General features: G+C 41.2%; 3 protein-coding genes across 3 annotated transcripts; all 3 read right to left on the bottom strand.

Moving 5' to 3' along the window:
- Nucleotides 1-521: 521 nt before the first annotated feature.
- On the bottom strand, nucleotides 522-4,514 carry LOC111937956 (taste receptor type 2 member 40-like). Its single transcript, XM_086882611.1, has one exon. The coding sequence runs from the start codon at nucleotides 4,440-4,442 to the stop codon at nucleotides 3,507-3,509; it is 936 nt and encodes a 311-aa protein (XP_086738737.1). The 5' UTR covers nucleotides 4,443-4,514; the 3' UTR covers nucleotides 522-3,506.
- A 5,399-nt stretch (nucleotides 4,515-9,913) lies between these two features.
- On the bottom strand, nucleotides 9,914-10,849 carry LOC111943034 (taste receptor type 2 member 40-like). Its single transcript, XM_023946090.2, has one exon. The coding sequence runs from the start codon at nucleotides 10,847-10,849 to the stop codon at nucleotides 9,914-9,916; it is 936 nt and encodes a 311-aa protein (XP_023801858.2).
- Nucleotides 10,850-17,388: 6,539 nt separating this feature from the next.
- LOC111937967 (taste receptor type 2 member 40-like) lies at nucleotides 17,389-18,324 on the bottom strand. Its single transcript, XM_023939549.2, has one exon. It carries the CDS (start codon nucleotides 18,322-18,324, stop codon nucleotides 17,389-17,391), a length of 936 nt encoding a protein of 311 aa, XP_023795317.2.
- Nucleotides 18,325-20,354: the final 2,030 nt, after the last annotated feature.

The raw sequence follows: 20,354 nt of genomic DNA, 5'->3' as shown, positions 1-20,354 counted from the left end.
ATTATGTTAAATGCTGTTAAATGTTGTTCCACTGCTAAATTGTCAAGTTTAAGGTACAAGTAAAGTTTAAGTGCTGTTAAGTTTGAGTGCTATTAAGCTTTTAGGCCATATACCTTTTTATCCTTGTCCTTTCTATCCTTTTATCACACACAGCTAAATACACACACACACACACACATAGATAATTCTCAGTTCATTTCTGTTTTGATTGAGTGGATTTTGTTTGTGGTTTATTTACCCTTGATGTGCCTTAACGATCTAGTAAGTGGTAGAGTGAACCTTGCCGAAGAACTTTGTCATTCTTTTTCTCAGTATTAAATCTGATTTTTACTAATACCCTTTCAGGTGACTTTTAAAGCAGTCTTGAATTTCATAACACAGAGTAATGAGGTTTTCTATTCAGGTCTCTTTTCCCTGTAAAATAAGTGATCTGGGAATCCATGAGTGCAAGATGTACTTGTATCTACAAGTGGCTGTGGTAAAAACAAACAGTGATTTGCTGAAAACTCCCTTAAGCAGAAATTTCCTTCATTTTTTGAGCAACTAATGTTAACTGCTCCTGGGCTTTCACAAACACATATATGCTGCCATAGGGGAACTGAAATTTCTGCCCGCCCTGCATTTTAGATTAATTCAACACACACTTACATATGTGTGCAACTACTTGGAGATAATAGAATTTTCATTTTTAAACTTAGGGCTGTGTTCCATTCCATTTCACAGGATTGATGAAAATAATTCAAAAGCTAAGAGCAGGTATCATAGTTCTAACATCCCTTCATAAAAAAAAGATACTGTTCTAAGAGATTTCAGAGCATAAGTGAAAGGAGAAAAAAGAGCTCAGTGAATTGGCCTGAACAAACAACAAAATTTGGCTTGTGTAAGATTCTTGCAGCCTGAAGACATGCATAACATTTACATTTCCATATCTCAACAAGCTAAGCCCCTCTGAGACAAAAAAAGAGGAATTTTGGTGAAGAAATTGGACATTTAATAGATGTGTATTTTGGTGTAAGACACTATCCAGTTAAATGTTCCATTCCTGCCTGACGCTCCAATATGCACATTCAAAGCTAATAAAGGACCATCATATAATGTACAAATTGCAAATTGTACATGTGCTCCAAATTCTTAAATCATATTCTGATGGGCATTGAAAGCAGAGTCCATCTGACGTCTTCCAGAATTTCCATCATGAAAATTCCAGCTGAGCTTATGGGAATGCAAATCAGAGAAGGATTCTGTAGTCATCTCTTATGTATATATTTACATTTCTTGCCTTGAGCTAAGAACTCTAATCAAATTACTGATTTGTTACTTGGAAAAGACTGTGCTTTAGAAAAGAAATGGGGACTACTGTCTTTCTTTGAATTGCTCACTGATTACTTTTTTCATCATTAAATTATAGTAATATGGAAAAGTGCTTTTAATGGAAAAAGGCTTTGTTTCAAGTGTTGGTCTCATTATTTTATGTTAAATGTAAGCAGTTTCCTAGAAAATCTTGTGAGTTTTTTCCTGGGTGCTCAATGGAAAGAGGTACAAGAGAACATGATTGTACATGACATCCTTCTGGCAGTATTAGACCAGGGTGAGCTTTGAATTTTATTTGTTTCCTGATCTGATTCACTGTATCAGATTTGAATTGAACTGCAATTGAAGCATTAATGTGTGTGGAAAGAGTTCAGATGTTTTGGAAGAGTCTGATTCCCTGATTTTCAAACCTTCTTCAGGTTGCAAACTGGTAGGTTTAAGGTGGGGGGAACCAATCCACCTTTGGATTACAAACAGAAGAGCAAAAGAGAAAATACTAAACTCAGAAAACTCTACTCTCAGAAAAAATGCATGTCTTGAGAGGATCCTAATCCCACTAACTGTCATTTTCTTACTGATGCAGGGGTTGTTATTTTCTTTCCCAGAACAAATCCTTATCAAACTCATCATGTATCTATTAGAACACAGGGATTCTGTACATGGTGTATATAATGCATGTTGAAGATAATTTTTATTCATATGACAATAGTTAGTTAGCTCGAGAGTCACAGACAGAAAGGAGTTCCAGAAGACTGATCTTACAAGGTGTCTTCCAATATTTTTGTTGGCTTTTCCTCTTAGATTTTCAAATTCATGTTAATGAGCAGGTAACTATTTGATTTAATTCCACAGAAAGAGAGCTTTGGAGGGAAGATGTACTCAAAGAGGCAGGGAAATAGCACAGGCACCACTTTTGCATCTCATGTGCGTGAGGAATGTGCAATAATGGAACCTAACCCAGAGTGTGAGAGCAGCTGTCCAGGTGTCCCTGCTGAGCAGCCGTGTGCCTCAGGGCTCAGCCAGGAGCAGGACAGCACACTCGGCTTGTGGGCTGAGCACAGCCCACGTGTTTTGCTTGTTGGTGTGGTCAGAGAGCTCTGAGGTTTGTTCCTGAGGGCCGGTGAGGGGACAGCAGGGAAGGGCAGAGGATGGCCCAAGCCTCCCAACACGGGTGTCTCATGGTGCTGAGCTGGGAACCAGCACCTTTCACTGCTGCTGACAATGCCACTCCAGTGTGACATTGCCATGTGCTGAACTTTCCACATGTCTATTAAATGGTGTGGAAAATGTTCCTGCAAGCCACTGCTGGCACCTGTGGAACAGTTTCTGTCACGAGGGAAAGGAAGACTCCAACACAAGTTATCCTTTGACTTGGTATTTTTTAAAGTTTGAAATGAAACAATTCAGACACAGACTCAGATGAATTACAGGTACATTGGTTCGAACAGATTGACAACATCCAAACCAGATACATTGAATCAGGATGGGCTTAGTCAACACAAGGCTTAAGGCATGAATGTTTATGTGAGAGATGCTTTAAAAGGAAAAAAAAATTCACTGCAGCCAAAAAGGATTTGGAAACTCAAGTCAATGTACCAATAATGTAACAAAATTTTTCCTATTAGCTCTAATTATAGATGAGTCCTCCAGTGCATCAGTTCACTGGGAACACAGACACTGCTCACTATTTCAGCAAAAGCAAGGAAGTATAAAAGGCTGTATCAATTTTTTAGTGAACCATACTGGAATTTCATAGACACCTTTAGAGTCAACACTGGTTTTCCCAGAATTCAACAGTAAAATATTCCCATATTATTGTGAATTCCTTCCCATCCTCATTAAGATCTTGTAGTAACCAGTAACAGCATTCAAGCATCATGTTCCCAAATTAAATATGAATATCCTTATGATCAAGGAGGTCTGATAGGTTTGTATCATGAATTAGTGACTTAACACATTTCAAGAGAGATTACATTCTGGTCTGAGTCTTCACCTTGTTTTTCTGCTGTTTCAGAGAAACCGTGATTTTCAAGGAAAGAAGAGTAAATAGGCATAGAGACAATTTCCACCTTCTTCATAATTCCAGATTTGTGATGTAATCTACCTATTTCAGCTTCTATTACTACATAACTCTTATGGCTTCAAGTTATTTCTTTTTTAACTAAATGAGAAAGTCCAGGATAAAACATGATCTTTTATGTATATCTAGTTCTGACAGGACAGTTTGTGTGGTGCCAAATCCTAGCTGGCAGCTCTCGAAATTTTGGGTTGCACCAAATTAAGACTACGGAGTGTCCTGTAGGACAGGCAGCTAATACAGCAATACATATGGATTTTGAGATGCTAAATCTTAAAAAAATATTATATAAAAGAAAAGTGAAACCTATAAAATATGCAACATAAAGGATAAGTAAGGAACAGACCGACTTGATGGCACTGATGTGGGCCTCTGCTCTGGGATCCCTGAAGCCACTTGCGTTATTTTGCATCCGTCTCCTGTGTATCCACAGAGACCGAATCAGCAGGACGCTAGAAACAACAGACAGTGTAAAAGGCAAAGCTGTACTTGCATTACAGAGAAGAATTACTAAACCCAAACTATCTTTCCATGTGGTTCTCAGTGCTGAAGTGTTTGTCATAGGTTGAGGAGTAGTGAAGTTCCTGTGCACACTGTAGTCATCCCAGACGAAGGGAATTGCAGTGGTGAAGGAGCAGAGCCATGATGTGAGCAGCATCCAGGGCACCAGCCTGGCAATTCTTTGCTTCAGCCAGATGAAGAAAGAGTGTGTAAAAGTGGCAACCTTGATGCAGTAGAAGACACTAAGCCAGGCTCCAAACCAGAGGCTGGAGTAGTTCAGAAACATATAGACTGTCTTGATAACTACAAATATATTTTCTTCATAATAACAGGGTTCATAAAATATAGTTAAGAATAAATCCAGTATAATCCAGCATTGCAATGTGATTCTAGATGAACTAATTGAGATCATGATCAAATCATATGGGGACCATGTTTTGCTCCTAATGCAGCTCAATAAACTGGCAGCCAAGATAATTCCAGTTCCTAGTAGTCCTGCCATGGATTCAATTATAGCAATTGATAGAAAAAAGAGAGCAAAAGATGTCATCATTGAAATCCAAGAGCTCAGAATTATTACTCAGCTTCACTTGGGCCCCTGAAAACCTCAAATCTGTCAGGCACTGCCAATCCCTAGGAGCTGTTGTGGGCAGTGATCACCTATTTATCTCAGGGGCAGAGGTATCCTAATGTCATTTAATATTTCTGCTATTTTACATTGTTGTTTTGGGCTTGATGTCCCAGCTGATTTGTCTAAGCATGCAAATTGGGTCAAGATTCAATTACATAGTTTTCATTTTTGGTGAAGGGATTTGCTTTGGAAGGGTTATGGAGCAGGTGAACTGTGGTGTTTACCAATGTGGGTTTCCTCTCCAGTGTCTGATGTCCTGCTTTACATGCATAGATTTGCTTTTTATACCTGAGGCCTTAATCTGTCCCTGTCTTGCAGTGTTATGGCTTCCGAGTTTATGACAAATACTTGCCATTGCATCTTCTTATCTAGGGGCAGGTCTTTTGCTTCATCAGGTATATTCAAATTTCTGATGCAAGGAGGATTTTCACACTTTTCTTTTTACATATGGAAATTTTTAAGCATTATACTAATCATTGCATGCTTGCTTGGAGTGTCCCAAATAAGGTCAAAAAAGTCTCTGGGAAGATATGCACAAGAGAAATGGAAAATAATTTTACCAAAGTACTTCACTTGTCCATTTCTCACAAGACTCTTGAAAAAATGCAGGAATTGCCTAAGGAATTTAAGATCTGTCAATATATAACAAGGAAGCTGGGGGCAGTGATCAATTGAGAAATTTTGAGATATTTTCAAGGTTGTTTCTTGGGGTAGTCTGAATTTCCCACTGCTTAAAGTTATCTGTGACTGCCTAGGGCTGTGATCAAACCTTTTTGATTATGCACCTGTAGAAGTAAAATTTTGTGAAAACTTTTTCACCTCATATATATGTATATTTATTTATATATTTCATACATATACCAGTGTATGAGTTATGTGCATGTTATATACATATACTGATTATTATAAAAGACATCAAAATAAAGAATTAAATAACTCAAGACAAAATAAAAAATATTTTAAAATTTAATTTATTTTTGTATAGGTACAAGCTCTTTTTCTGTTCTCATTAAAAATATTAGTAATTTTTTTTAGTGAGAACAATGTGATCTGATATGTTTTATTACTTTCTTAGTCTCTGTGTCATTTTGTGACAAAGTGATTTAAAGGTCTGGCTCTGCATTCAGTTTTTTTTGCTACTTGCTCTGAATGGCTTTCCTACTATCACATCTGTAAAGACCTTTGTTGTAATTCAGCTGTAAATATTCAAATTCCTTGGTGTCAAACTTGCAAAAAAATCAAATATGGTTATCATTTTATATGTTTAATAAAATGGGTTCGAAACTAAGAAGCTCTTCCTTTGGAAGTTTTTAAAATTGATTAGAACTTAGATTATGCTTTCAAATTTTGCAAACATACCTGTATGACAGATTTTGTAGTTGTCGCACTTACACAACTTTTACCACAAAAATCTTTAGAAAAGCATTTTCATTCTCAGCCACAATTAGAATTTCACTTTCATGTGAAGGAATAGAAAAGGGGTGTTTGGTTTTTTGACCGGAACAGCTCTGTAGCTTGCTATTGACAGACACTTCCAATAGAAAAAAGTCAGTGAATACAGAGCAAGTGCCTTTGAGTCAAAGAAAACTGTTGAGCTGCTCTTTGAATTCAACAGCTCTTTTAAGCTCATTTGTAGAATGACAGGATGGTTTGGGTTGAAAGGGACCTTAAAGACCATCCAGTTCTAACCCCCTGCCATAGGCAGGGACACCTTGCAGGAGACCAGGTTGCCCAAAGCCCCATTCAGCCTGAGCCTGTTACCATAAGATAAGCAGCAAATGTTTGTGTGAAGGTTTTGGTAGTGGGAAGGCTGCAGAGTGGTTTGTGTGAGAAGGGAGCAGGAATTGTCCCTGTGTCACACAGAACCAGGCCAATTCCCAAAGGGGACCTGCCACCGGCCAAGGCTCTTGGCACCGGTGATGCCGGTGACATCTTTGTGACAACTCGTTTAAGGAAGGCTAAAGACCAGTGCATGGCAACTGTGAGAGAGAGGACAGAGAGACAAGATGAGGGAGAGTCTTGCAGACAGCCAGGTCAGTGAAGAGGGAGGGGACAAGATGCTCCAGGCACCAGAGTGACATTCCTGTGCTTTTGCTGGAGGGGACCCCGCTGATGTAGACTGTGACCCTGCAGGCCCTGGCAGACCTCAGTGCAGCAGATATCCACACTGCAGTGTGAGCAGAGCCCCGCCTGGCAGCAGGTGGTTGTGCCCTGAAGGAATCTGCATCCTGTGGAGATCCCACCATGGAGAAAGTCCCTGTCAAGGAGCTGCAGCCTGTTGGGATCCCATGCTGCAGCAGTTTTTTTCTGGAAGATTGCACCCAGCGGAGAGGATCCCCTCTGCAGTCTCCATTCCCTGTTCCCCTTACCCTGCTCATGGAGGGAGGAGATGAAAGAGTGAAAAAGATGGGATGGGTGGGAAAAGGTTTCCCTTTCCTGGCTTTCCCGCCTTTCCCCGCTTTCCCCATTTTTTTTCTTTCACACTCCTACTCTGTTATTAATTGGCAAAAAATTAAATTATTTTTCCCATGTTGAAGGAATCCCCACAAGGCAGAAAAGTACAGTGAGGGTACTTTCAGGCCTGCAGTCCCCCCACATATGTGCAAGGATAGCAGATAAGCTCTGTGAGAACAAGTAGGGACAGCCGTAAGTCCAGGGGTTGCCAGTTATATCCAGAGTGATAAGACATATCCAAGATCAAGACAGTAATTCCAGTCTGCTGGCCAGGATCAGTATCCAGTTGAGCTAAGCAGGTGGAAAGGCCTAGGCAAAGCTGCAGCACAGCTCAGAGAGAGCCCAAGAGTAAACACTCAGCTTAGAAGCAGCTTGTGAATGTAGTGGGGTCTATAACCCCAGTGAGGTTTGTCCCAATAATTTGCTAAAATCTCAGTGAATTGCGCTGTGGAAGTTGGCTCTGAACCCAGGCAGCTGCAAACCCCCAAAAGGAAGGCCTTAATTTCCCCAGAAAGTCTGTTCGTATTTTTTTGTCTTCCCCTGTCCGAACATACACAGAAAAGCAGTACAGCCTGGTACATAGGCTCTGTCTTTCTTAAAATCATATTTGATTGGCACTGAAAGTTGAGTCCATTGCATGATGTCCAGAATTTCAAGGATGAAAATTCCAGGCATGCTTATGGGAATGCAAAGCAGAGAAGAATCCTGTAGGGATCTCTCATGTAGATATTTACATTTCTTTTCTTAAGGACTCTAATCAAATTACTGATTTGTTACTTAGAAAAGATTGTGCTTTAGAAAAAAGTCATGGGGATTACTGTCTTTCTTTCTCTGAATTATGCACTGATGATTTTTTTCATCATTAAATTCCAGAAGTCCAGGATGGTGTTTTTAATGAGAAAAAGTTTTGTTGGCCTCACTGTTTTACGCTACATGTGAGCCTCTTAGAAGTTCCTGTGAGCTTTCCGGGATGCTCAATGGAAAAAGCTACAGGACAAGAGGATTTGCATGATGTCCTTCTGGCAGTATTAGAGGAGGGTGAGCTTTGAATTTTATTTGTTTCCTGATCTGATTCACTGTACCAGATTTGAATTGAGCTGCCTCTGAGGCATTAATGTGTGTGGAAATAGTTCATATGTTTTCGAAGAGTCTGATTCCATGACCTTCAAACCTTGTTCAGGTTGCAAACTGGTTATTTTAAGGTGGGGGGAACCAATCCTCCTTTGGATTACAAACAGAAGTGCAAAAGAGAAAATACTAAACTCAGAATACTCTACTCTCAGAAAAAATGCATGTCTTGAGAGGATCCTAATCCCACTAACTGTCATTTTCTTACTGATGCAGGGGTTGTTATTTTCTTTCCCAGAACAAATCCTTATCAAACTCATCATGTATCTATTAGAACACGGGAATTCAGTACATGGTGTATATAATGCATGTTGAAGATAATTTTATTCATATGACAATAGTTAGTTAGCTCGAGAGTCACAGACAGAAAGGACTTCCAGAAGACTGATCTTACAAGGTGTCTTCCAATATTTTTGTTGGCTTTTCCTCTTAGATTTTCAAATTCATGTTAATGAGCAGGTAACTATTTGATTTAATTCCACAGAAAGGGAGCTTTGGAGGGAAGATGTACTCAAAGAGGCAGGGAAATAGCACAGGCACCACTTTTGCATCTCATGTGCGTGAGGAATGTGCAATAATGGAACCTAACCCAAAGAGTGTGAGAGCAGCTGTCCAGGTGTCCCTGCTGAGCAGCCGTGTGCCTCAGGGCTCAGCCAGGAGCAGGACAGCACACTCGGCTTGTGGGCTGAGCACAGCCCGCGTGTTTTGCTTGTTGGTGTGGTCAGAGAGCTCTGAGGTTTGTTCCTGAGGGCCGGTGAGGGGACAGCAGGGAAGGGCAGAGGATGGCCCAAGCCTCCCAACACGGGTGTCTCATGGTGCTGAGCTGGGAACCAGCACCTTTCACTGCTGCTGACAATGCCACTCCAGTGTGACATTGCCATGTGCTGAACTTTCTGCATGTCTATTAAATGGTGTGGAAAATGTTCCTGCAAGCCACTGCTGGCACCTGTGAAAACAGTTTCTGTCATGAGGGAAAGGAAGACTCCAACACAAGTTATCCTTTGACTTGGTATTTTTTAAAGTTTGAAATGAAACAATTCAGGCACAGACTCAGATGAATTACAGGTGCATTGGTTCGAACAGATTGACAACATCCAAACCAGATACATTGAATCAGGATGGGCTTAGACAACACAAGACTTTAGGCATGAATGTTTATGTGAGAGATGCTTTAAGAGTATGTAAAATCCCGCTGCATCTGAAAAGGGTCATGAAGCTCCAGTTCTGATGGAACAATAATGCAGTGACACAGATCAATATTTCAGCAAGAGTGGGAAACTCAAACAGCCATGTCATTCTTTCCTGAACCCTACTGCAGTTTTATAGACACCTTTAGAATCAATAACTATTTTTAAGGAGTTCAATCAGAGTTGAAAATGACCAATGAGATATTCTGGAAATATTGGGAATTCCTTAACATCTTGAGTTGGAACTTTTAATAAGGAGAAGCAGCATTCAAGCCTTATATTCCAAGGATACAGGACCATGCCTGTGCTTAACCTGGTCTGTTACATCATGAATTGTAACTCACGGCATTGCAGGTGATTACTTTCTAGTCTGAGTCTTGGCCCTGGTTTTGTGCTGTGCTAGAGAGACTGGGGTGATTTCCCAGGAAAGTAGAGCAGATAGCAGACAACTTACACAATCATGTGTAACAAGATTCACAACAAAGTGAAGCAAATTCCCAAATCTTCATGATTGCAGATCAAGGCCCTCATCTACTCATTGCAACATCTATTATTTATACCTCTGATGATTTCAATTGATTCACTTGGATCTAAACTAGAAAGACCAGGCAGAGCCACTGTCTTTTAAGTAGATGCAGTTCTGCCATGACAGTTAATGTGGTGCCAAATCCTAACAGGCTGTGCTCGAAATTTTGGATTGCTCCAAATTAAGACCAATGTGTGTCCAGTAGGACAGGCAGCCATTACAACTATGCAGATAAACTCTCCATTGCTTAATGGTGAAAAAACATTGAATAAGATGAAAAGCACACAAATAAAATATATTATGTAAAGGATAAGTAAGGAACAGACCGACTTGATGGCACTGATGTGTGCCTCTGAGCTGGGATCCCTGAAGCCACTTGCGTTATTTTGCATCCGTCTCCTGTGTATCCACAGAGACCAAATCAGCAGGACACTAGAAACAACAGACAGTATTAAAGGCATAGTTATTCCAACATTACAGAGAAGAATTAATAAAACTAAACTGTCTTTCTTTGTGGTTCTCATTGCTGAAGTGTTTGTCGCAGGTAGGGGGGCAGTGAAGTTCCTCTGCAGAGCATAGTCATCCCAGATGAAGGGAATTGCAGCGGTGAAGGAGCAGAGCCATGATGTGAGCAGCATCCAGGGCACCAGCCTGACAATTCTTTGCTTCAGCCAGATGAAGAAAGATGGTGTAAAAGTGGCAACCTTGATGCAATAGAAGACACTAAGCCAGGCTCCAAACCAGAGCCTGGAGTAGTTCAGAAATGTAAAAATTACCTTGGTAACTGTGTACACATTTTGTTTATAATATGTGTGGTCTATAAATATACACATTAAGGAATCCATTGTCGTCCATGACTGCAGAATTAGTCCAGATGAACTCAGAGAGATCACGATTGTATCATATGGGGACCGTGTTTTGCCCCTAATGCAGCTCTGTGAACTGGAAGCCAAGATAATTCCATTTCCTAGAATTCCTGCCATGGATTCCATTATAGCAATTGATAGACAAAGGATAGCAAAATATGTGACCATTGCAATTCAAGATCCTGCAATTATTACTCAGTTTCCTCTGGGCTCCTGAAAGCCTCAGATTTACCAGGCACGGCCAAACCCAAGGAGCTGTTGTGGGCAATGATCACCTTTTTATCGCAGTATTAGAAGTATCCTAATGTAATTTAATATTTCTGATATTTTACATGTTGGTTTTGAGCTTGATGTCTCAGCTGAATTGTCTAAGCATGCAAACTGGGTCAAGATTCAATTACATAGTTTTCATTTTTGGTGAAGGGATTTGCTTTGGACGGGTTATGGAGCAGGTGAACTGTGGTGTTTACCAATGTGGGTTTCTTCTCCAGTGTCTGATGTCCTGCTTTACATGTGTAGATTTGCATTTTCTCTTTTCCTTATCATATATTGTCCTATTTCTCCTGAAAAGAAGATTATCATGTTTTTCTTTAGTGTATAGAGAGTTTTAAGCACTATAATTATCCCTGTATTCCTGCTCTGAGTTTCCCAAAGGAGAACAATAAATTTCTGTGGGAAGAAAAGAATAGAGCAAAGGAAAATAATTTTACAGAGTACCTCACTGGTCCATTTTTCACAAGCCTCCTGAATAGATGCAGAATTTACCCAATGAGTTTTAGATCTGGCAATATACAGCATTACATACAGAAGCAATGGCACAAGTGTTAATTGAGGCAGTTTTACTGCCATATGGAATATGCATGCTTTTGAAATTCAGTTATATGTGCTAAAAGAAGTGAATTCAAACACTTTCCACATCCAAGAAGATACAGGTCTTCTAAGTAAGTGGAGAGGCTTGGGTTCATTGGAAAGCTTTGGGACTCATGTTTCATCTGTAGCTCAGAACACAGAAGGAAACACACAAAGGTTCTTCAGAAATGCAGTGACACAGATAGCTGTCATTAGCACAGTAAGAAGGTGTGGACAGTTAGGTGGGGAGAAACTTTGAGACCTTTTCAAAGTTGCTTCTTTGAGTAGTTTGAAATTTCTTAGTGCTTCATGTGTGATTGCCTAGGAGAGTGTTCAAGCCTATTTGATCATCCTATTTTACTCACAGGAGTAAAACTTGATGAGCGTTCACCTCAGATTTATGTACATTTGTTTATATATTTGATACATGTACTACTCTAGGTATTTTGTACATATAAGGGCCAGATACTTACGATTTGAAAGCATGCACCAAGAAAAAGATTGAAATAATTTAAGACCAAACTAAAAGTATTATAATTTTTTTTTATTATTTTAGTATTGCTACAGACTCTTCCTTTGGAAGTTTTTTTAAAGAGTTTAGAACATTCTACTTCCAAATTTTGCAAGTGTACCTGCATGAGAATTTTTGGATGTGTCAAATTCATATAATTTTTGGATTGAAAATCTTTGGGAAAGTGTGGAGGAAGCTCACTCTTCTGACAGGCTTCCTCCTTGGAGATCTGTCCCCTTAAATAAGAAAAAACTACTTAGTCATGGTGTCTAAGCTGTGGACCTCTTCCTGCTTCAGGACTGCATGTTATCTCCCTGTTAACTATTGGTCATTTCACCCTGGTCTTAGACCATTGGTCCCTGTCCCAGTTCTCCCCTTCCCTATAAAACCCCAGCTTTTGCTCAGTTCAGTGGATGTGACCGTCACTGGCTCCCTTCACTGAAGGCTGCATTAAAGCACTCCACAGAACGCTACTCAGCCTCCCAACTCTCTTGTCTATGTGTTGGCTGCAGGAGCCCATGAGCAGAGCTGGGCTGATGTGAGCTGATCCCAGAGCAGAAATCACTTCTAAAAGAGCTGATCACGTGAAGCCTCAGGCTGCTCTCTGAAGGGTTACCCTTGGCTGGAAGCTGCCCAAGACTCCCTGGACGGCCGTTCCCCTTGGGACCCTTATCCACAGTAGTCGGTGGCAGAGCTGGGGGTCAGACAGACACCCAGACACAGACATCAACAGGAAAGCATTTGCATTCTCAGCCACAATTAGAATTTCACTTTTACCTTGAAGAAATAAAACAAAAAAGGGGTGTTTGTTTTTTGACAAGAACAGCTCTGTAGCTTGCTATTGACAGACACTTCCAATAGAAAAAAGTCAGTGAATACAGAGCAAGCGCCTTTGAGTCAAAGAAAACTGTTGAGCTGCTCTTTGAATTCAACAGCTCTTTTAAGCTCATTTGTAGAATGACAGGATGGTTTGGGTTGAAAGGGACCTTAAAGACCATCCAGTTCTAACCCCCTGCCATAGGCAGGGACACCTTGCAGGAGACCAGGTTGCCCAAAGCCCCATTCAGCCTGAGCCTCTTGCCACAAGATAAGCAGCAAATGTTTGTGTGATATGTGTGGGGTTTATGGGCAAGGTTTTGATAGTGGGAAGGCTGCAGAATGGTTTGTGTGAGAAGGGAGTAGGAGTTGTCCCTGTGTCACACAGAACCAGGCCAATTCCCAAAGGGGACCTGCCACCGGCCAAGGCTCTTGGCACCGGTGATGCCGGTGACATCTTTGTGACAACTCGTTTAAGGAAGGCTAAAGACCAGTGCATGGCAACTGTGAGAGAGAGGACAGAGAGACAAGATGAGGGAGAGTCTTGCAGACAGCCAGGTCAGTGAAGAGGGAGGGGACAAGATGCTTCAGGCATCAGAGTGACATTCCTGTGCTTTTGCTGGAGGGGACCCCACTGATGTAGACTGTGACCCTGCAGGCCCTGGCAGACCTCAGTGCAGCAGATATCCACACTGCAGTGTGAGCAGAGCCCCGCCTGGCAGCAGGTGGTTGTGCCCTGAAGGAATCTGCATCCTGTGGAGATCCCACCATGGAGAAAGTCCCTGTCAGGAGCTGCAGCCTGTTGGGATCCCATGCTGCAGCAGTTTGTTTCTGGAAGATTGCACCCAGTGGAGAGGATCCCCTCTGCAGTCCCCAATTCCCTGTTCCCCTTACCCTGCTCATGGAGGGAGGAGATGGAAGAGTGAAGAAGATGGGATGGGTGGGAAAAAGATTTTTGGTTTTGTTCTTTGTTTCTCACTCCCCTACTCTATTATTGATTGGAAATAAATGCAGTTATTTTTCCCATGTTGAAGGAATCCCCACAAGGCGTGGCCAAGCAGTCCCCCCACATATGTGCAAGGATAGCAGATAAGCTCTATGAGAACAAGTAGGGACAGCCACAAGTGTAGGGGTTGCCAGTTATATCCAGAGTGATAAGACATATCCAAGATCAAGACAGTAATTCCAGTCTGCTGGCCAGGATCGATATCCAGGTGAGTTTAGTAGGTGGAAAGGCCCAGGCAAAGCTGCCGCACAGCTCAGGGAGAGCTCCAGAGTAAACACCCAGCTTAGCAGCAGCTCCTGAATGTAGTGGGGTCGATAACCCCAGTGAGGTTTGTCCCAATAATTTGCTAAATGCTCAGTGAATTGCGCTGTGGTAGTTGGATCTGAATCCAGGCAGCTGCAAACCCCAAAAGGAAGGCCTTAATTTCACCAGAAAGTCTGCTTGTATCTTTTTGTCTTCCCCTGTTCCAACATACACAGAAAAGCAGTACAGCCTGGCACACAGGCTTTTTCATTCTTAAAATCATGTGTCATTGGCACTGAAAGTTGAGTTCATCGCTTGTTGTCCAGAATTTCAAGGATGAAAATTCCAGGCATGCTTATGGGAATGCAAAATGCTATGAATGTGCCCAGGAGAACAGCTTCTTTTTAGAGGTCTTTTTTGAAGAACAGCTCTGGGGTGGGGGACTGAGGGGCTGCGCACACCACTGCTGCTGCTCCCACTTGAAGGAGGAGGATCGTTGCAGCTTTGTCACTTTGGGCAGAGCTGGGGCTTCCTTCCTCACGGGAGTCCCTAGGAAGTCTGTGATGGATTTAAGTCTAGGGGAATTATTTCAATTGAGTGCTGTTGACAGTATGGTGACAAGACAAACTAGCTCTGGTTGATATCTGTTGTTACTTGCTTTGCTAGTCCAGGAATATTATTTTCAGTCTTTAGTTTTACGGTGACTTGTTGTCTTTAGGTCTTTTTTTTCCAATGTTGCTGGATGTCTCTTAATCTATATATGCACCTGGGCGCAAAGGCTTTTGGGAACAGCAGAAGTGGTAAGTGGTACCCGATGGAAAAAAAGATACAGTGACATAATGAAGGAGAATAAACACACTAAACTAGGAGATGACAAAATCTTTGCATAACAACACTAATGGGTATTTGAATACTTTGGCAACAGGTAAGTAGTTAACACTATTGATACTTATGACAACTATTCCAACTGGATTATGTAACTTGTTTAAATTCTTAATTAGGATTTATTTCCTACCCAAAACAGAGGAGAATCATGTAGGGATCTCTCATGTAGATATTTGCATTTCTTGCCTTGAGCTAAGAACTCTAATCAAATTACTGATTTGTTACTTGGAAATGTGCTTTAGAAAAAAATCATGGGGATCACTGTCTTTCTTCCCCTGAATTATGCACTGATGATTTTTTCCATCATTAAATTCCAGAAGTCCAGGATGGTGTTTTTAATGAGAAATAGTTTTGCTGGCCTCATTGTTTTTTATGCTACATGTGAGCATCTTAGAAAATCCTGTGAGTTTTTCCTGGATGCTAAATGAAAAGAGGTACAAGAAAACATGATTTACATGACATCCTCCTGGCAGTATTAGAGGAGGGTGAGCTTTGAATTTTATTTGTTTCCTGATCTGATTCACTGTACCAGATTTGAATCAAGCTGTGATTGAAGCATTAATGAGTGTGTGGAAATAGTTCAGATGTTTTGGAAGGGTCTGATTCCATGACTTTCAAACCTTCTTCAGGTTGCAAACTGGTTATTTTAAGGTGGGGGGAACCAATCCACCTTTGGATTACAAACAGAAGTGCAAAAGAGAAAATACTAAACTCAGAAAATTCTACTCTCGGAAAAAATGCATGTTTTCAGAGGATCCTAATCCTACTAACTGTCATTTTCTTACTGATGCAGGGGTTGTTATTTTCTTTCCCAACAAATCCTTATCAAACTCATCTTATCATGCATCTATTAGAACACAGGAATTCAGTACATGGTGTATATAATGCATGTTGAAGATAATTTTTATTCATATGACAATAGTTGGCTAGCTCGAGAGTCACAGACAGAAAGGACTTCCAGAAGACTGATCTTACAAGGTGTCTTCCAATATTTTTGTCAGCTTTTCCTCTTAGATTTTCAAATTCATGTTAATGAGCAGGTAACTATTTGATTTAATTCCACAGAAAGGGAGCTTTGGAGGGAAGATGTACTCAAAGAGGCAGGGAAATAGCACAGGCACCACTTTTGCATCTCATGTGCGTGAGGAATGTGCAATAATGGAACCTAACCCAAAGAGTGTGAGAGCAGCTGTCCAGGTGTCCCTGCTGAGCAGCCGTGTGCCTCAGGGCTCAGCCAGGAGCAGGACAGCACACTCGGCTTGTGGGCTGAGCACAGCCCGCGTGTTTTGCTTGTTGGTGTGGTCAGAGAGCTCTGAGGTTTGTTCCTGAGGGCCGGTGAGGGGACAGCAGGGAAGGGCAGAGGATGGCCCAAGCCTCCCAACACGGGTGTCTCATGGTGCTGAGCTGGGAACCAGCACCTTTCACTGCTGCTGACAATGCCACTCCAGTGTGACATTGCCATGTGCTGAACTTTCTGCATGTCTATTAAATGGTGTGGAAAATGTTCCTGCAAGCCACTGCTGGCACCCGTGGAACAGTTTCTGTCATGAGGGAAAGGAAGACTCCAACACAAGTTATCCTTTGACTTGGTATTTCTTAAAGTTTGAAATGAAACAATTCAGGCACAGACTCAGAAGAATTACAGGTACATTGCTTCAAACAGATTGACAACATCCAAGCCAGATACATTGAATCAGGATGGGCTTAGTCAACACAAGGCTTAAGGCATGAATGTTTAAGTGAGAAATGGTTTAAGAGTATGTAAAATCCCGCTGCATCTGAAAAGGGTCATGAAGCTCCAGTTCTGATGGAACAATAATGCAGTGACACAGATCAATATTTCAGCAAGAGTGGGAAACTCAAACAGCCATGTCATTCTTTCCTGAACCCTACTGCAGTCTTATAGACACCTTTAGAATCAACAACTATTTTTAAGGAGTTCAACCAGAGTTGAAAATGACCAATGAGATATTCTGGAAATATTGGGAATTTCTTAACAATCTCAATAGGAACTTTTAATAAGGAGAAGCAGCATTCAAGCCTTATATTCCAAGGATACAGGACCACGCCTGTGCTTAACCTGGTCTGTTCCATTTGTATCATGAATTGCAACTCATGGCATTGCAGGTGATTACTTTCTAGTCTGAGTCTTGGCCCTGGTTTTGTGCTGTGCTAGAGAGACTGGGGTGATTTCCCAGGAAAGTAGAGCAGATAGCAGACAACTTACACAATCATGTGTAACAAGATTCACCACAAAATGAAGCAAATTCCCAAATCTTCATGATTGCAGATCAAGGCCCTCATCTACTCATTACAACATCTATTATTTATACCTCTGATGATTTCAATTGATTCACTTGGATCTAAACTAGAAAGACCAGGCAGAGCCACTGTCTTTTAAGTAGATGCAGTTCTGCCATGACAGTTAATGTGGTGCCAAATCCTAACAGGCTGTGCTCGAAATTTTGGATTGCTCCAAATTAAGACCAATGTGTGTCCAGTAGGACAGGCAGCCATTACAACTATGCAGATCGAGTCTCCAATACTTAAAGCTGGAAAAAGTTTGAAAAGGATGATAAGCACACAAATAAAATATATTATGTAAATGATAAGTAAGGAAAAGACTGACTTGATGGCACTGATGTGTGCCTCTGAGCTGGGATCCCTGAAGCCACTTGCGTTATTTTGCATCCGTCTCCTGTGTATCCACAGAGACCGAATCAGCAGGACACTAGAAACAACAGACAATATTAAAGGCATAGTTATTCCAACATTACAGAGAAGAATTAATAAAGCTAAACTGTCTTTCTTTGTGGTTCTCATTGCTGAGGAGTTTGTCATATGTTGAGGAGCAGTGAAGTTCCTCTGCAGAGCATAGTCATCCCAGACGAAGGGAATTGCAGCGGTGAAGGAGCAGAGCCATGATGTGAGCAGCATCCAGGGCACCAGCCTGGCAATTCTTTGCTTCAGCCAGATGAAGAAAGACGGTGTAAAAGTGGCAACCTTGATGCAATAGAAGACACTAAGCCAGGCTCCAAACCAGAGCCTGGAGTAGTTCAGAAATGTAAAAATTATCCTGGTCAGCTTGAGCAAGTCTTTTGTATAAAAAAAGGGTTCATAAAATATATTCATTAAGAAATCCACTGAAATCCATGATTGCAAAATTATTACAGATGAACTCAGAGAGATCACGATTGTATCATATGGGGACCGTGTTTTGCCCCTAATGCAGCTCCGTGAACTGGCAGCCAAGATAATTCCATTTCCTAGAATTCCTGCCATTGATTCAATTATAGCAATTGTTAGACAAAGGAGAGCAAACGGTGTGAACATTGCTATTCAAGACCTTGCAATTATTACTCAGTTTCCTCTGGGCTCCTGAAAGCCTCAGATTTACCAGGCACGGCCAAACCCAAGGAGCTGTTGTGGGCACAAGCTCACCTATTTATATCAGAAGTGTCCTAATGTAATTTAATATTTCTGCTATTTTACATTGTTGTTTTGGGCTAGATGTCTCAGCTGATTTGTCTAAGCATGCAAATTGGGTCAAGATTCAATTACATAGTTTTCATTTTTGGTGAAGGGATTTGCTTTGGAAGGGTTATGGAGCAGGTGAACTGTGGTGTTTACCAATGTGGGTTTCCTCTCCAGTGTCTGATGTCCTGCTTTACAAATCTAGATTTGTTTTTTCAATCTGATGTTATAATGTCTCCATTTCTTGCACTGTCTTCTCTTCAGAGTTGAAGAGACATACTTGTCATGACCTCTTCTAATGCTGGGTAGCTCTTTTCTTTATCATATATTGTCCTATTTCTCCTGAAAAGAAGATTATCATGTTTTTCTTTAGTGTATAGAGAGTTTTAAGCACTATAATTATCTCTGAATTCCTGCTCTGAGTTTCCCAAAGGAAAACAATAAATTTCTGTGGGAAGAAAAGAATGGAGCAAAGGAAAATAATTTTACAGAGTACCTCACTGGTCCATTTTTCACAAGCCTCCTGAATAGATGCAGAATTTACCCAATGAGTTTTAGATCTGGCAATATACAGCATTACATACAGAAGCAATGGCACAAGTGTTAATTGAGGCAGTTTTACTGCCATATGGAATATGCATGCTTTTGAAATTCAGTTATATGTGCTAAAAGAAGTGAATTCAAACACTTTCCACATCCAAGAAGATACAGGTCTTCTAAGTAAGTGGAGAGGCTTGGGTTCATTGGAAAGCTTTGGGACTCATGTTTCATCTGTAGCCCAGAACACAGAAGGAAACACACAAAGGTTCTTCAGAAATGCAGTGACACAGATAGCTGTCATTAGCACAGTAAGAAGGTGTGGACAGTTAGGTGGGGAGTAACTTTGAGACCTTTTCAAAGTTGCTTCCTTGAGTAGCTTGAAATTTCTTAGTGCTTCATCTGTGATTGCCTAGGAGAGTGTTCAAACCTATTTGATCATCCTATTTTACTCACAGGAGTAAAACTGTGAGCATTCACCTCAGATTTATGTACATTTGTTTATATATTTGATACGTGTACTACTCTAGGTATTTTGTACATATAAGGGCCAGATACTTAGGATTTGAAAGCATGCACCAAGAAAAAGATTGAAATAATTTAAGACCAAATTAAAAGTATTATAATTTTTTTTTATTATTTTAGTATTGCTACAGACTCTTCCTTTGGAAGTTTTTTTAAAGAGTTTAGAACATTCTGCTTCCAAATTTTGCAAGTGTACCTGCATGAGAATTTTTGGATGTGTCAAATTCATATAATTTTTGGATGGAAAATCTTTGGGAAAGTGTGGAGGAAGCCCACTCTTCTGACAGGCTTCCTCCTTGGAGATCTGTCCCCTTAAATAAGAAAAAACTACTTAGTCATGGTGTCTAAGCTGTGGACCTCTTCCTGCTTCAGGACTGCATGTTATCTCCCTGTTAACTATTGGTCATTTCACCCTGGTCTTAGACCATTGGTCCCTGTCCCAGTTCTCCCCTTCCCTATAAAACCCCAGCTTTTGCTCAGTTCAGTGGATGTGACCGTCACTGGCTCCCTTCACTGAAGGCTGCATTAAAGCACTCCACAGAACGCTACTCAGCCTCCCAACTCTCTTGTCTATGTGTTGGCTGCAGGAGCCCATGAGCAGAGCTGGGCTGATGTGAGCTGATCCCAGAGCAGAAATCACTTCTAAAAGAGCTGATCACGTGAAGCCTCAGGCTGCTCTCCGAAGGGTTACCCTTGGCTGGAAGCTGCCCAAGACTCCCTGGACGGCCGTTCCCCTTGGGACCCTTATCCACAGTAGTCGGTGGCAGAGCCGGGGGTCAGACAGACCCCCAGACACAGACATCAACAGGAAAGCATTTGCATTCTCA

Source organism: Cyanistes caeruleus, chromosome 3 (assembly GCF_971803275.1).
Source record: "Cyanistes caeruleus chromosome 3, bCyaCae1.hap1.1, whole genome shotgun sequence".
In the NCBI taxonomy this organism is placed as follows: domain Eukaryota; kingdom Metazoa; phylum Chordata; class Aves; order Passeriformes; family Paridae; genus Cyanistes; species Cyanistes caeruleus.
Note: the sequence above shows the minus strand (reverse complement) of the source record. Positions and strands in the feature narration are given on the sequence as shown.

What these genes read in the sequence shown, in the direction of transcription:
- LOC111943034 (XM_023946090.2), bottom strand. Translation starts at nt 10,849, where the DNA reads ATGGTCACATATTTTGCTATCCTTTGTCTATCAATTGCTATAATGGAA.
- LOC111937956 (XM_086882611.1), bottom strand. Translation starts at nt 4,442, where the DNA reads ATGATGACATCTTTTGCTCTCTTTTTTCTATCAATTGCTATAATTGAA.
- LOC111937967 (XM_023939549.2), bottom strand. Translation starts at nt 18,324, where the DNA reads ATGTTCACACCGTTTGCTCTCCTTTGTCTAACAATTGCTATAATTGAA.